General features: G+C 51.1%; 1 protein-coding gene across 10 annotated transcripts in view; it reads left to right on the plus strand.

Annotated features, from left to right (window-relative positions):
- Window positions 1–3: 3 nt before the first annotated feature.
- LOC109448419 (tyrosine-protein phosphatase non-receptor type substrate 1-like) overlaps window positions 4–17,220 on the plus strand; it is a 40,140-nt gene continuing 22,923 nt past the window's right edge. Inside the window, exons 1-2 of one of the 10 annotated variants that reach the window (XM_074318028.2) lie at window positions 4–392; window positions 1,426–1,516. In XM_074318028.2, coding sequence (XP_074174129.2) covers window positions 1,435–1,516 — 82 coding nt within the window. In that variant the 5' untranslated portion in view covers window positions 4–392; window positions 1,426–1,434. Of the gene's footprint in view, window positions 393–412; window positions 870–1,070; window positions 1,295–1,327; window positions 1,517–17,220 lie in introns of those variants that run through there. The other 9 variants (XM_074318024.2, XM_074318023.2, XM_074318026.2 and 6 more) reach the window with 9 other exon arrangements.

The following is a 17,220-nucleotide window of genomic DNA, read 5'->3' on the forward strand; positions in this document are numbered from 1 at the left end:
TTACTTCCTGCTTTTCCGTCACCTCGGCCCAGCTCTGAAAGAATCGGGACCCCTTTGGCCCAAGCCCACCCCAAAGAGGGGCCTTCAGCTTTGGGGCACAGGGTCCGGGCCACCTGGGGAGGGGAAAAGGCAGCACTCCCATCCCCCCTTTATTCCCCCACTCTTTCGCGGCTTCCAGCTTCTCGCTAAAGGGAAGCAGGGACTGACCGCGACGGAGTCCGGAGGCAGGGGAGGCCGGGCGCAACTTCCCCAGTCCACCTTAAGAGGACGATGTAGCCAGCTCGCGGCGCTGACCTTAGACAAACAAGTTTGCGCAAAGTGGAGCGGGGGGCCCGGCCCTGGGCAGCCCCAGCGGCGCTTCCACAGCCTTCCAGCGCTCGCTGGCGGCGCAGGTCCGAGCCGGGCTGGCAGTGGGAGGGGGACAGGGAAGGGAGCGGCTGGGGACTGGTGACAGCCGCTCGGGCTTCTGAACTGGCACATTGTTGGAGGCGGAGGCTGGTCCAGTCCCCAGCCCGAGCGCGGTGGGCCGGCGGCGGGGGCTGGCGGGCCGCCTCCCGGGGCTGCAGCCGTGGGCCCGGGAGGGGGTTGGGTGCCCGGGCGGCAGCGCGGGCGAGGAGCGACGCTGGCCTCCTGACCCGGCGCTCGACACCAGCCCTCGCTCCCTCCCTCCCCGGGGCGCGCTGCTGTAGGGCGCTCTCCGAGAGGGTGCCGGCGCAGCCAGAGACCTGCAGCCCCCCTGCGAGGGCAGGAGAGAGGAGAGGAGCCGGGAGGCGAGAGGGGGCCGCGGCCGGGCGGGTGGGGGCCGCGGCCCGGACTGTGGCCAGGAGAGAGGCGAGTCGCCGACGCCGCTAGGATCCCGGGCGGGGCAGGTGGGCAGCGGTGGGGGCGGCTAGCGGGGCTGCCCTCCGCCCTGGCTCGGGGTCCTCCTCTCTCCCGCGCTGTCTGTCTCGATCGGCGCGCCGCCTCTCTCTCTCTCTCTCTCTCTCTCTCTCTCTCTCTCTCTCTCTCTCTCTCTCTCTCTCTCTCCCCCCTCCCTCTTTCTCCCCCCCTCTCCCTCTTTCTCCCCCCCCTTTCTCCCCCTCTCTCGCCTCTCTGTGCCGCTGGCTCTCTCCCTGGCTCCCCTGGGTCTGTTTCCCTCTCCTGCCGCCTCTCTCCGGCCGCCCGGGCTTTCTTTCTGGCGCGCTAGGGGTCTGTCCCCTTCTCTATCTCTCGATCTCTTCGGGGGGTAGGGGGGCGTTCTCCGAAAATCGCCGCCGTGACGGCAGCTCCTAAGCCGCTCCGGGCGCTCATTCCGGTGAGGGGGGGAAGCCCGGCCAGTAGGAGAGAGAGGGGAGGGGAAGGGGGGGGAGCCTTAGTCATTTCCCCACTCCAGCCCGCGCCCGCCCGAGCGCGCACTCACGGCCGCTCTCCCTCCTCGCTCCTCAGCCGCGGCCCATGGAGCCCGCCGGCTTGGCCCCCGGCCGCCTCAGGCCGCTGCTCTGCCTGCTGATCGCCGTGTCCTGCTTCAGTACAGTAGGTAAGCGCCCTCCCACCCCGCTGCTGTCCCCTAAACTGCGGGCTCAGGCCCCTCAGCCTGCCACCGGGAGCCACTCGGCAATGTTAGCAGTAATAGGGGTAGAGATGCCTGCAACCAGGGTTACAGGAGCGGAAACTGAGGCCCAGAGAGGGCCAGCAACTTGTCCAAGGTCACACAGCCAAGGGTAGAACCTAGTCTCTCCCGACTCTGACTGCGTGGCACTGAGCTGGGCACTGGGACAGACATACCCAGACGAGTTGCTTCACCCGGCCCCTGCCCAATCTGGAGGGGGAGGCAGGCTGTCAGCATCTTTCAGAGCAAGGCACCCCTGGCTTCCCTAGAAGCTCTCTCCCTGGACTGATGCTTTCCACTTGTTTGACTTCAGGGTCTGAAAGAAGGGGTGGGGGCAGAGGTCTTCCAGGTACTGCCTGGGATGGAACAGAAGCAGACTTGCAATAAGGGAAGCAGGAGCATTCCCTCTGGCACACAGAATAAAACAGTGTTAGTGTGTGTATCGGGAGAGAGAAGGGAGGCCACAGGTAACCCTGGGGTAAGCTGCTGCGATCAACAGATCCTGATATGAAAACACTGAATTTTCCCTGGAGTTGCCAGAGCCTCTCACCGGATGGCCATGCTCCTTGCTCCTCTCCTGCCCCACCACACCACTTCCTCCTGCCTTCCCCAGGCTGCCAGGCAGCTCCCTGCAGTTCAGGGGCTCTGTGGGGCTATTACCTGTGGCTCTGAGCATGTCTTTTTGTTGGCCTACATCAAACACCTGTCTCTCTCCAGCAGGCAGGCTCTGAAAGCTAGCATGTGTTCACCAAGGGGTGAGGTCATCATTCAGGAGTCCTGCTTCTTAAAGGGGTTTTGCAAAACCCTGGGTCTCCTGGGAGGGCACGGAGAAGGCTGAGAACTGGCGTTGAAGGAGTGGGGGGGGGGCGGGAGAGAAATGGGCATCTTGTTTTTCGGTTTATTGAAGCTGTGTTGTCGTTGGCAGAGGGGTCTCTGTGCCTCCCTCTCTTGAGGAAGGAGGCAAAAATAAGCTCAGTATCTCTCCCCCCGCTTCCATTTGCCTAGAGACTGGTAACCATCTGAAAGCAGTGAGAAAGGGAGAACTAGCAGAGTGGGTGGAGGGAGAAGTAGGGCTAAACAGCTGCTTTTCTCTGCTCTACAGCTTCCCCTGAACCCAGGGGATGCACGTAGGCCTCCCCCAACTCCATCCCTGGGTCTTTCAGTTATAGCTGGGTCCTTGCTGGGCAGAAGGAAGCACGGATATATTTCATGTCTCTCTGGTGAGTGGCATCTCCTATCTGCTCCTTCCTGCCTGAGCTGGCCGTGTACACCGTGCAAAGTCCCAGTTCCTGCCTTACCATTCATTCTTCCAGGCCTGGAAATTCGTGAGTGTCTCTCACAGGTGCTTAATTTTCCTAAAGCAGGGAACTGAGCCCAAGCTAATTTCTAAATATCTGTTCCAGACCCTTCTCCAACCAGGACCCTGTGGTTCAGTTTCTGGCAAATGAGCGGTGACACTGGTTAACAAGTGTTCAGATGGACAGCCTGCCTTTCCCGGGGCGCTGGCTGGGAATACCACCACCCTTCTTGTGAGCAAATCTCCCCCTTTTATCTATAAAAAACAATCTATAAAATGGTAAAGATTAGGCCATAAAACTTCCGTTCCAATCCATTCAGCATCAATAGCCTGAAAAAGTGGGAGCAGCAGAGGGGCCAAGATTAACTTTGAAATAAATAAATCTTAGGAGGTGAGAACAAATTTCTTGGCTGAGTGTGGTGGGGAAGGGATAGGGAGTCGCCAACATAGCTGAAGCCTCCCAGCATCCTTCACTTCTACGGGGTCCTGGTCGTGCTCTGGGCTCTGGCCTGGAATTCACCAGGTTTGGCTAAAGGATGGGCTTCAGGCCCCTTCCTCAGTTGCTCTAAGCATGGAAATTATGACAAAGCAGAACAGGCAGGACAGAGGGCAGGAAGGTAGAAGGAGGCAGTTGTCCAATTCTCTAAGAAAATGGATTTGTTTGAGTGAGAAACTCAAATGTCAGGCTTAGGAAGGCGGCTCTGGATTGAATGACTAGTAGTGTCTCAGCCAGAACTGTCAGCTTGGGAGGTGTCACATGACTGCTGTGGCTTCACATGGTCACTCTTTAGCGGGGGCTGGTCATGGGAATTATCTTGGTTGGGGGAGGCAGGGGGAAAAGTTTCTAAAGATTGCTTTCAGTACAAATGCCGCCACAGGGAAAGTCTAAAACCATGCCAGTGAAGTCACCAACCTGTGTCTTGGAGTCAATGTGACGCCTGTTTCTTAAAACAGCTTCACTGAGGGAGATTCTGAGACTGAGAGAAGGGAGGGGACCAGGGCTTGGGGACACCTGGGTAGCCTGATTCTGCACCAGCAGTAGCACCTGGCTCCTGGTTTAGCCCCACCTGCGTCCTGGGATGTAGGCGTCATCTAACTGGCCGGTCCTAGATGAGCTGCCGTGCACTCCTTGCTCTCGCTTGGAGAAGGCCAGGCCAAGTTGGAGTTCAGGCTTTGGGGGACAGCTGGGCCCTCTGATGAACCTTCTGACTCTTTGGTAGAGGGTAGCATGCTGGTGGCTCCGCTGTACTTTCCTAAGTGGTAAAGTTAATCTCACTTCCTCTTTCACAAAAAGAGAAGGGCATGGGGTGGGGGGTGGGGGGGCTTTGGCCGTGATGAACTCAGGCTATTGGACTGTCCTTAAAGCCATGTGTTCTCTGGGTATTTTCTGGCCATTAATGATTCCTTTACCAACCCTATGGAGACTCAGGGTGTGATTCATTCCTCAACTTGCAGTCACTCTGCACGTATGAAGTCCTGATGTGAACCGTGTGTTGAGAGAAGCGAGGAGACCCAATGTTCTTTGACTGTTCACTGTATTCGTGGCTGTGTGCTGACTGCCTATCTGTGTAATCTTACCCATCAGCAAAGCAAAGCTTGAGTTGGCTATTATCCTCATTTTGCAGACGAGGAAAACAGAGTCCAAAACTGGAGAAGTAACTTGTCCAAGGAGTAAGTGGTAGGGAGCCTGGATTTTGAATCCCAGCCTCCTAGCTGGGTAGCCTCTAAGAGAAGAAGTTCACTGACTTACTCAGGATTACTTAGTCCAAGCTGGAGGGAGTGAGAGGTGCCCCGTCCAGGCTTAGATGGAGGTTTGTAGAAAGGTTCTTTCTGGGACAGAAGTTTTTAACTGAGTCACAGTCATTTCTCTGAAAATACACTGAGGATGGAAACACTGACAGCCCCTTGGCCCTCACCAATGACAACTCATGGGAACGATGTGGCTCCCGTCAGAGCCCCCCATCTGGGCTGCTGAGCTCTGGAGCCCCCAGAGCTGGAATATTCCTCCTTGCATCTATCTTCCTGGTGCCCTTTGCGACAGATGGAGAGGGGGTGTATGAGAGGAAGGCAGTCTAAAACTGTTGTACAGATCCCACACTCACTCGCTTGCTGCTTCCAATGGCTCCGTGCGACAGGTTATTTTTTTATTTGTAGTCTTAGACTGACGGAAGGTTCCCCCACCCCCACCCCCCTTGTTAAATATGCTCAGATTTTTGGCCTGTCAACACAACTCGGATCATGTCACTCCCCTGCTCAAAACTGTTGAGTGGGTCCAAATTTTCTTTAAAGAAAAAAAAAATGCACCAGGGCCGGAGCTTCCTCCCATGACAGGACTTATTTCTCAGCCACGTTTTCCAAAGAGCTGACCTATTGAAATGCTGCTAGATAACCAGGCTTCCTCCCTGCAGGCCAAAGCTTTCCTGGCTACTCAAGCACCTTAGTACCTAAAAGACCTTGAGAAGGCCCACAGTTGTAGAATCTCCAGTCAGACCCTATTTACTTCCATGTTCCCCAAACATGCTACCCTGTACCAAGATGCATTTGGTTTGTATAACACCCATGAACATGCAGCCTAAACCCGTTTGGTGAATGCTTTTGTACAAATCCATGCCCTTAGCTAAACTCACTCATGTCTGTGCCTTCGCTTATGCTGTTCCTGCCATCAGAGAGGCCCTTCCCTGCACCCCCTTATCTCCATATGCCCCAATCCTACTCATCCTTCATGCTCCAAGGGATCTCTTCCTGCTCTGAACCCTCCAACAGGATTGTACCTGATCCTTCCTGAGGCTATGTATTGCTTTCCCTTTGTTTTATCACCATAGGTATGCATGTTTAACTCTAGCACCTGGTTGGCATGGTTTTCCTGCAACGTGGTGGTCTTTTAGCCTTTCCATGTAGAGACACAGCATAGCCCAGGGAGTCACAGGCTTGGGAGCCAGACCCCTGGGAGTGAATTCCCAGCTCCACTATCTCCTTGGACAATGCACTGAACGGCATCTCAATTTGCTCATCTCTAAAACAGAGATGACATCAACAGCTATGTTTCGAGGATTGGTCAATGACTGCATGGATGGTGTTTGAGGCTGTGCCTGGCACATAGTGGGCACTCAGTACACATTAGTCAGCGTCATCATCAGTTTTGTTCTGCGTGGATTTCCTCATCTGTAAAAGCAGGACTGACTCTAACGCACCTACATAGCACAGCTCCTTGCACAGAGTGGGTACTCACAGAACAACAAAGCAGATAGGGGAGTGAATGTCATCAGCCTGAGGTTTTTCCCTGTAGCTTTCATGCCAGCGGGAGGTAGACAAGTTGAGCAGAAACCCAGGCTGTGTGATTTAATTGTCTGTTAGTGCAACTGAGTGCTGTGGACACAGCCTGCCTCTAGGTGTCTCTGTCCTGATCCACAGGTCTGGAATTGTGGATTCCCAGAGATGGAAAGCTGGAGGGGGCCTGAGAGAGCGGTCAGTCCTCTCATCCTGTGCAACACTGAGAATACCGATGCCTGAGGAGAGGAAGGGACTGGTGGGCTCACACAGCAGATCCATGGCAAGGCCCTCAGTCCGGAGAGATGCAAAACAGCAAGGGTGGGATGCCAAGTCCCCTGTGGTCCAGGGCGAGGCTTGTTAAAACAGGGGTGTACTCTAAGTTTCCACTGTTAAAGTTAGAAATCCGACAGGATCCCGAATTGCATGGGAACATACTAAAGTAATAATAATGGGAGCCATCATTTCTGGCCACTTATCTGGCCCGGCACTTGGCATGTCTGATCCCAATGGGACTGCCAGTAACCCTGGTTGGTGCGCACAGTTACCATTAGAGCCCTTTGACCAATGAGGAAACAAGACTCAAAGCAGAGCAACTTGCCCAAGGCCACGCAATAAGTGTCAGAGTCAGAACAATCGCACAGTCCACGCTGTTAACTAGACAGCACTTAGCCCTGTTTGACAGGTAGGGAAACTGAGGCCCAGGGATGCTGGCATCCTGCCTTCTTGGCACGCCTCATATTTCTGTCAATCAGTGTATCCTCCGGGGAGGCAGAGGAGTCAGGTGTTCCTAAGATGTGTTTCCGTCCCATGCTGGAGAAGGAAGCATCTATTTTCACAGCTGAAACTGCTTTCCTGTTAACTTGGGTGTCCCTGAGCAGGCCTTCTGCCGGAGCCCTCCACAAGGTGGATTTTCTCTGCCAGGTGTCCTGCCAGGCCTTCAGTCCAGAGAGATGCAAAACAGCAAAGGTGGAAGTCGGAAATGATACAGAATTGGTTGTCTGTGTCGGTACGATTTCCTGGCCCATCCATTTGAGGGCGCAGGGTGTTAGATGGCTGCAGATTAGCGCCAAGAGCCAGAGGAGATCAGGTGTCAGATCAGGAGCTGGAGGGAGACTGGAATCAGGGACTGAGCGAGGAGCTTCCAGCCCGTGGGACAGCCGGCGTGTGTGGGTGCTGAGGCCATGGGTGCTGGGCCGTCTCTAGTGCCCCATTCTTCAAGTGCACAGTGTCCTTCAGAAATGGAAGTTCGTGGTGAGGGGAAATAACGCGCTGGGTGCGAGGCACAAAGCTGGGCCTTGAATCTGGACTGTCTTTTCCTCATCATTTTATTTTAGAAAATTTCAAACATTTGCAAAATGGGAAGGAATGGTGAAGGGAACCCAGCTTCAACATTGACCTGCCGTGCTTGTTTCACCTTCCTGCACCTTGCTGGGAGTGGTGTTGTAAAGCAAATGCTACACATCGGGTGTCATTTCATCCATCACTACTTTGATGCGCATTGTTGTGTAATCCTCTCAATGAGCCAAAAAGCATGGAGTCTTTCATCCCCATTTTACAGACAAGGAAACTGAGGCTCCCAAAGCCAAGTTAGGCTCCTCCCAAGGCCACATAACCAATGAGAGTTAAAGTCTGACCCAAGCTTCGGTTTACTCTTAACCACTCTGCTGTCCTTATTGCGGTCATTTTAATTATAAATATTCATTCAACAAATACTTTTGAGCATCTTCTATGTGTCAGGACAAGCTCTAGGTGGTGGTGATACAACTGTGGACCAGACGGACAAAAACACCTGCTCTCATGTTGCTGACACTCTAGTGAGGAAATAGAAACAGACCTAAGTAAACATTACATCAGGTAGAGACAAGGGCCATGAAGAAACCTAAGGCAGGACTAGGGAATAGGATGTTAGGTGGGGACAGACAGAAGGCCCCTCTGAGGAGAGAGGCCTGAATGAAACAGAGGGAGCAGCTGTGGGAATACCAGGGGACGAGTACTCCACATCGAAGGAATAGCAAGTACAAAGGCCCTGAGACTAAAACAAGTTTGCTATGTTTCAGGAATAGCAAGGAGACCTGTGAGGCTGGAGTGAAGGGAGACAAGGGGAGAGGAAATGAGGAGAGGTCAGGGCTAGAGCAAGTAGGATCTGGTTCATTGAACACTTGACATTGAACGCATCAGGACATGTGATAGGATCATTACTTTGTACATTAGTTCATTTAATCCTTACCACAGTTCTTGAGATGGGAACTATTATTATACCCATTGGACAGATGAAGAAACTGAGATTCAGAGAGGTAAAGTGACTTGCCCAGGGTCACACACCTTGTAGGTGCAGAGCTAGGATTTGAGCCCAGGCCTGTAAATGCTGCAGCACCCTCATCACTGCTTTCCTGCTTCCATTCTGGCTCTCTTCAGTGGTTCCCACTGCCCTTAAAATAAAATCAAATTCCTTACTCATGAGGCATGGCATTCTCTGGACCCCATCTTACTCTGCAGCCTCCTCTCATACCACACTCTCCTTCCTCTGTGAGTTGCAGCCATAGTAGCCTTCTTTCTGGCCCTCAGACATACCAGCTTCTTTCCTACCTCAGGGCCTTTGCACTTGCTGCTCTCTACTGGTGGAACACCTTCCCTGGCCTTTGCTTCCTTCATGTTTCAGCTGCAATCTCACCTCCTCAGAGATGCCTTTCCCAGCCACCCCAATCTCAAAGCAGTTTCCCCTTATTCTCTATCATGGCACCAAATTTGTTTCCTAGCACTCCTAGCCTTTTCTCTATTTGTTTCATTACTTTAGCCCTGTCTCCCCTACTGGGATATAAGCTACGTGAGAGTAGGGACAATGTCTCTTACTCACTGACGGGCGTCCTGGGAACTTAGCAAAGGGCCTGGCAACAGTGGGTGGGTTAATACATATTGGTTGAATGAGGGGAACAGAGGGTACTACGATCCCCATTTTAAGGAAGAAGCTCAGAGCTACGAGGTCACACAGGCAGGTACCCTGGGCCAAAAGCAGAGTTGTGCTCTAACTGCTATGTAGTACCTTTGTGACCAGGGCCATGGCCAAATCACAAATCCCTGCCCATCACGGTGACATAGGGTCCTTGGAATATCAGGAAGTACAAAAATAATGTCGGCTGGGGAGAGAATCCCCAGAATTTGTACTTAAAATTGTGGCCACACAAAATGAGCAGACAGACCATGAAACATGACACAATCAGTGCCACACTCAGCCAGGGTTTGGTCTGGAGGGCCTGCCTCAGGGTCAGGCCCCCCCAAACTGGTCCTTCTTTGCATGAAGCCATCTGGTACTGTGGGTGAAGACACAAGTGAAGTCAGCCATGACCTTGGCCAAGTGGTTGTACCTCCCTGAGCCTCAGTCTTGTCCTCTGTGAAATGGGGGTAGTGACAACCTTGTCTTGCTGGTTCCTATGGAGATTTGGAGAGGCCTGTCATGCTCCTAGTAATGTCGGTGCTCGATGCTTGTTAGCCAGTATCACTGTTACTGTTACTGTTACTGTTACTGTGTGTGATCATCGTTTCATGGTTTGGGTTTAGAAAGAGCAGGTGGAGCTCTGGCTCCATCTCTTACAGGCCAGGAGACCTGACACTTACTACGCTGACCCTCTGGGCCTCTGTTTCCCATTCTGGGAGAGCTTGACTGTTCTCCTGCAGGTCTCTTCCAGCCTTAATGCTCCAGGCCGGATACCCATCTCCATGACACTCCAGAACCCCTCTCTAGCAGGGAAGGCAGTGAAATGGGTACGCACTTTGGGTTACATTCCTGAATTATGAATCCAATATGTGCTGCTTACTAGCTATGTGCTCTGGAGCAAGTGTCTGCCCTGCTCTGAGCCTCAGTTTCCCCATCTGCAAAATGGAAACATTACCACTGTTTCCTCCCGCATGGGAACTATTGAGGGTTAAGGGAATTAAGAGCCATAGAAAGTGCTTTTGCAAGTTGCAAAAAGTGCTATAAAAGGCATCAGTGAATAGTGTCAGGTCGGGGAAAAATCTTATCCAGAGACTGTCTGCTGTCGGCAGCAGAGTGTGCTGAAACCTTGGCAAATGCCATTTAATAAATGTGTGTCGCTTTTAAGGGGGCCTTTATCTCAGCTGGGAAAATGCGTGCGCGTCCTTGGCAGCCTGAGAATCCAGAAGCTTGAGCTGGAGGGGACCCCCGTCACTGGGAGAAGTGATCACACACGAGCTCTGATGGCAGACGATGGTAGTGGCAGATGTCTGTGGTTGAGTCCTGCCTCTGCCCCTTCCCTGCCTCTCAGCGTCTCAGCTTTCTCACCTGTAGGAAGGGGATGGTGACAACAGCCCTCACCCCACTTGGCTGTGATGACAGTTAAATGAGGACTTCCCATTATCTGGCCTGACCCACACCTTGTACCCACAAGAGCATGGCTGGGCAGCACCAGGGCCTGTCCTAGAGGAGCAGTTGAGCCTAGAGGTTGGAAGAACACCACCTGGGATCTCAGTCTTTCCAGGTCTCAGTTTCTCCCTCTGCAAAATGGGGAGGTGGGAAGATGCTCCTAAGGTTGTCGAGGCACCAAGTGAATGGTGGGTATTAGTGTCCCTGCATGCTCTCTCATCCTCACCTGGTCCCTCTAGGCCAGGTAAATACAAAGGGCATTTACAGCACACACACAGAGGTAGTAGTTGTTTCCCTCCTACTTTGCAAAAAAAACATATTGCAAGCATTTCTGCATCACCTCTGGGTCCAGTCTAAACCCCACCAGCACCCACCAGGGCCTTTGGCCCTCCCTGCCTCCCGGCCTCCTTGCCAACAGCATGCTCAGCCTGCTCGCACGTCCTGCTCCGAGTGTTCTCATGCATACGTTGGGGCAGAGCTTGTTCTGCCTCGGAGAGAATCCTTAGCTCCTCAGGCTTAAGGCTTTGATCATGTGTCATCCCCTTCATCCTGAAATATCTGCTATGTGGTACATAACAGCTGCCCTGCATTGAGTGCTCTGTGCCAGGCATGGCGCTGAGATCTTTACGTACATTAGTCTGTTTCATCCTCAGAACAACCCCAGTTATTAGTGCCATTACCATCATCATCCCTATTCTGCCGATGAGAAAGCAGAGGTCCAGAGGGGTTTAGACATTTCTTGCAGTCGTGTCAAGTGGCAAAGTTGAAATCCAAACCAAAACTATATTCAACAAATGCCAGGCACTGGTATAAACCTGGAAGGTACCACAGGGAACAAAACTAAGTCCCTGTTCTCAAAGAGCTCATAAGTAATCTAGCTTGGGAAGATGGACACTAAAGAAATTAACAAATACATAATATGTTTGGTGGTGGGTGCTATGAGAAAAATGAAGCAGACCAGGGGTCATTGAGGGGGTAGTATTTTATACAGGGTGGCCAGGGAAGACCTCTCAGATACGCCCGAAGGAGGTAAGGGAGCCAGTGTGTAGATATCTAGGGGATGAGAGTGTCAGATAGAGGCAATGGTAAGTGCAAAGGCCCTGAGGTGAGTGGAGAATCTGGCATAACTAAGAACAAGGTGGTGGGGTCCTGGAGGCCACTGGAAGGATTCTGGGTCTCACTCGCAGTGCAGTGGGGGCTGTAGGAGTGTTTTGAGCAAAGGAAGGCTGTTACCTGGCTCAGGTTTCAGAGGCTCCTCTGGCTACTGAGGGTGTATGTGTTGGAGAGAGGTGAAGTGGAGGTGGGGAGGCCAGGTTAGAAACTGAGGTAAGGATCCAGGTGAGGAATGATGGTGCAGAAGAGGTGGTAAGAAGAGGTCAGAGCCTGGCCAAATCTCAGAAGCTGAGCTGGCAGGGTCTGCTAATAGATGGAACGTGGGGGGAGAGGGGAGTTGAGGAAATGCATGTAGAGTTCTCAGTCCAGTTTTTCTGATCGCTGACTCACCCTCTGATCACTGAACTCTTCTGATCACTGTGCCACCCTGACCTTGGGGAAGAGATGGTGGTATTCCTTTGTTTACAGATGAAAAAGTGGAGGCTGAGAGAAAAGTGACATTGCCAAGTCACCCTGCTAGGGAGGAGACATATGGGTCTTTTGGCCCCAGAGCCCAAGCTTTAGACTGTGTTGGTATCTTAGAAGTTTTCTTGCTACCTTGAGGGGCTACCAAGGTCTCCCCTTTCCCTGCAAGCATATGATGCGCTGCCCAGTTCCCTGAGTTGCCTGGTGTGGGGGTAGGGAGAGAACACCCCCACCTTATTTACAAGGCGACATGCATCCTCTTTTTTGCTGGCTCCAATGCAGGTGGTAGCTTCTACCACAGCACCTGGTGTATCTCTGCACGATGGGTTTATACAATGGTAGCAATAGACTATTCCTCAGATGGCAACGGAAGCCATCCTTTAATGTGCCAGCTTAGCCCAATCCCCGGCTTGCCGTATCCCAGCTTGCTCACTGTCAACAAGCACGTCCCAAGGACTCTGTCCTGGTCCTTGGATTATCCAGAGCCCTTTTCTCTCCTCTGCACCTTTGCTTATCTGGTTCCCCTCTCCTGGAATGCCTTCCCTCCTCCCCAGCCTCTGTCAGCCTTCAAAACCGTGGTCAGGGGCCACCACCTCCAGGACGTCTTCTCAGGTTCCACCCTTTTTCCAAGACCCCATCGCCAAGCCTCTACTTGCTCACTGATTGCTCTGCATGTGGTTATTGCCCATGTTCAAGACAAGGGCAGGGATTCATCTTACTTGACTCTGTGTCCTGTGGTATCTAGGACAGGGCCTGGCAGCAGAGCTCAATTTGAGAGGGCATGAATGAATCAGTCTGACTCCAGGGGAAAAGCAATGCCTAGCTGCGGCTATCGGAGCCCCAGTACACCTGCTTCGGAGCCCCGAGCTCACTTGGGAACTGCAGAGTCCTCATAGCCATCCACCTGTGCAGCCCCCTCCAGGATCAGCCCAGAAGCCATCTGTCCCCCACCCAGGGTCGTGAGCTCCAGCAGAGCAGTCTGGGCTGGCCCCTTCACCACTGTGCCCTGTGGCCACACATAGCAAGTAGGTGTCAGTAAAGGTTTGAGCCTCCGCGAGGGCAGGACCCTGTGCCAGGTGCCACGCAGAGCTGTGCCCGCCAGGACCTGATGACAGACGAGGGAAGTGTCGCTCCTAGCCTCCTTCTTCTCTACACCTGTGTGCGTGGAAACTCACACAAGCCAGGTGTGTTCTCAGCTGGCACGTAGACACGCAGGATGTAGAGACGCTGCCGTCCCCGCTCCCCAGCACTTATGCCAGCGTACCCTGTCACATTCACACTCATGCGTATACCACACCCACGGCACACATGCCCCCCCTGTGCACACACCCTCTACACACACACACATACACACTCTCATGTACACGTCCCCCCACGTGCTTGTCTCTCCTGTACTCCCCTCCCCCACACACGTTCATGTGCACCCAAAGCTCACACCCCTGCCAGACATCTCGTCACACCCTCAGGCACAGACACCCCCTCTCACGCCACTGACATGCTCACACACACAGGACGCCCATGATTCAGATATGCTCCTTCTCACCCTTCAGCCTGTTCACTGGCATGAAGACACCCTCTGAGCTGACCTGTCACACATTCCTGCACACAGGCACACGCTCACTGTGTACACGGCCCCGAGGGCCCACCCATGCACATGTGTGTGAATGCTTGCACTCGGCACACTCAGGCACGTCTGTGCATACTTCCACATCTGCTCTTTCACTCCTGTGTGCGTACTGTCCTCCACATTCCTGCACTACCCACTCTCACCCACAGCCATCAAATCATAATCCAGAAGACACCAAAGGCGGCACCTGACGAGTTGCTGCTGTGCTCCTGAAGTGATAAACAAGCAGCCCCCCTGGCATGGCCAGTAATGATCATGACTGTGGTCAGGGAACGGGGTGCCAAGCTGCCCCTGCTGTGGGGGCCGGGGTGTCATCCCAGCTATCTTGTGAGGCTGAGCCTCGGGCACTGCCAGAGCTCCAGCCATAGCCTCCCAGGCCCTGGGCTCCTTGAGTTTGTGGAAACCTGACGGCTGGCCTCCAGCCTGTCCCCACGCCCCTTGCTCTCGTGGTCCACTGCTCTGGGGGATGGGCAGATTCCCACATGAGTCACAGTGAGTGCCATCTGGGCAAGGTTGGCTCTTGGGAAATGTCCATCTCAGCTTTGTTCTCTGTACCCTGATGAGGCAGGCTTCTAGAGGAATCACACCCAGGGATCACAGAGACCCTGTTTCCCTCCCGGCAAGTTTCAGTTCTAAGTTTATATGTTATTAACACTAGAAAAGCATCCGTGCTTATTTTTTCACTTCTAATGAAAATTGTTTTCATCTTTTCTTAACTCAAAAGCTACACACGGACATGGAAAATTTTATATATAATATATATAATATATAAATAAATATTTTATAAATATATTATAAATATATATATATTATATAATATATATAAATATATATATATACCGGGAATGACAAAAAAATGTATACAAGTGGACACTTTGGTCAGTGTTGCTCAAGCAGTAGTTCGCTGTAATCAGAAGTGTCTGGATGCTGATGGTAACCACTTTGAGCACCTCTTGTAATTGCAGAAGCCAAATGTGACTTGTATTGATCTTTTGTTATCGGTATTGAGTGTTGTATCGATATTGAGTATTATAATTTTAATGCAGTTCTTTCCTTTCTTTAAATGTGTATACTTTTTGGGGAATCGTGTGTGTGTGTGTGTGTGTGTGTGTGTGTGTGTGTGTGTGTGTGTTTCATGGAAAATGCATATATATTTCCAACTGATGGTCAGTTCTCAGCCCCCATCTTAGTGCATCTCTCACACCCTTCTTGGCCTGTCTGAGAAAGACACAGGAGCCTGGGGTGGTAGGAGCTGGTCACTGGGAGGGGGTGGGAGATGGAGTCAGAGATGCCAGCAGGAGCCACTTGTCTAAGGCGTTGGTGTTAATTCCAAATGTAATCACTTGATTTATTTCCTTCAAGTCTGTCTTCGCTCGTGGGCAAGCTCCACGAGGCCAGGGACACGGCCGTTCCTCAGGGCCTGTCGCACAGTAGATTCCAGTAATACCTCACTGCCCAGCCCTGTGCTGTGGGCTCCCGCATCCCGTAGACACTGATTTCCTCTTACAACAAATACACCAGGCAGGTACCACCCACTCTGCTGGTTTCTCCCATTAGAACCCTTACTCATAGATTTTATTTCATTCCTTTAATTTTTTTCCAAAGCAGTAAATGCTCTCTGAAAAAAGAAAAAAGACTTCAATATATTGTTCACTATAAAGTAAAAAGAAAATGTGCCCACCCTTGGTCCCATTTCCTAGACGTAACACACCTCAACGTTAGTTATGGTGTTTATTATTCTAGACCTTTTTCTCTAGACATTTGATTGGTCAGTCAGTCTGCAAATATTTACTGAGCATCTACTCTGTGCCAAGCACTGTATCAGGAGCTGAGGAATAGCAGTGAACAAAACAGACAAACTTGGAGGGGAGGCTCATTCAAACAATAAGCACATATGTAACATACATATTGCATGTATAGATTTGCATATTACACAATGGGATACTGTAAAAATTCTTTAATATTCATGCAGTTTAGAAAATGAAAAATCCCCAAAACAGAAAGATAAAAAAAGAAAAACCCATCAGCTTTAGATTCATGATCCGAAGAGAGTTGTGTTTTATCGCTTTGTATAATTCCTTGTAGTTGTGTATTTGCATATAGTTTTATTTTATTTTACAAAGTCATGATCGTACTGAAAATATAATTTTTCCTTCTTTTTTATTGCACAAGTAATGCAGACAGAACATATAAAAACAAAACCCCTTGTAAATCTACTACTTACAATTAATCACTGCTAATCTTTAGTATCATACATCATTTAAAAAAAAAAACTATAGAGTTTGGGATCACACTGAAAATGTCACTGAGTAACTGACTCTGAATTCCTAATATATCTCTGCATCGATAATTATAATTCTACACCATCATTTTCATGGCTTTTATTATCATGTGGGTCCAACATCACAGGATCAAATAGTCTCCTTTTCTTGAACATTAGGATATTTCCAATTTTTTTATTTTTCTAAGAACCAAATGAATGAAGCCAAATGTTTGTACATATTCTTAGTTATCTGAGTATGATTTTACAGTGTTTTTATTCACTAATATTGTAACTCCATCAAAATGTTGATCCCAGTTGTCTTTGATGGTATTCTATGAGATCATTATTTTGTTTTTACACTTTTTTGTTTTCTCTACATGCTTTGCAATGAACAGGTTTTATTTGCATAATCACAACCTCATTTACAATTATGCCATGCAAAAATTTCCAGATCGCCAGTTTTCATGGTGATGGCTTTTTATGGCTACCTGTCACTTCATCTAGGGGATAGGCCATAATTCACTTAACCATCCCCTGTCTTTGGCTCTTTGGGTTCTTTCCCAACTTTTGCAAGATTCTTACACAGGATCCCCACTCCAAACAGCTTTCACACCTTTGGTACATCCTGCCAAACAGCTTTCCCGAAAGGATGTTCCAATTTCCACTCCCACCAGCAGCGTGTGAGAATGCCGGCCCAGCCGCCCTTCTCTCCCGGAGACGGACGGTTCAGGCCCCTGGACAGTCGCTCTCTCTGCCAGGAGGGCAGGAGAGAGCAGGAAACGGTTTTGTTGGCAATGCCAGCGTGATGACCCCAGGGGCAGAACCGCAGGAATGAGTTTTAACAAACCAGGTTCCCAAAGCAGAACCTGGAGAGAAAAAGAAAAGCAAGCAAGCAGGGGGGGAAAAAAAAACTGCTTGAAAAACCACACATGTACACAGATTAAAATAATATTTGGCACTTATGCCGCACTTTAAAATTCTTCAAACACTTTATAAACACTAGCTAATTAATTAAGCCACCTAAATCTGGCTGCAGTTGGTGGAGAGAACTTAAAAAAAAGGGGTGGGGGGTGGGGGCAGCCCTACAGGGCTCCAGATTTTATTGTCACCTGCCCGGGTGTGATTGCAGGCCTCCGGCTGCACCACGAGAATAGCCCTGCTCCGACACGCCGCACACATGCCTGACTCTGCAGCCTCCTCTCCCCCTCACAACTGCTGA

The sequence above is a fragment of the Rhinolophus sinicus genome, chromosome 13 (genome assembly GCF_057876585.1).
Source record: "Rhinolophus sinicus isolate RSI-liver-muscle chromosome 13, RSI-T2T, whole genome shotgun sequence".
Lineage (NCBI taxonomy): Eukaryota > Metazoa > Chordata > Mammalia > Chiroptera > Rhinolophidae > Rhinolophus > Rhinolophus sinicus.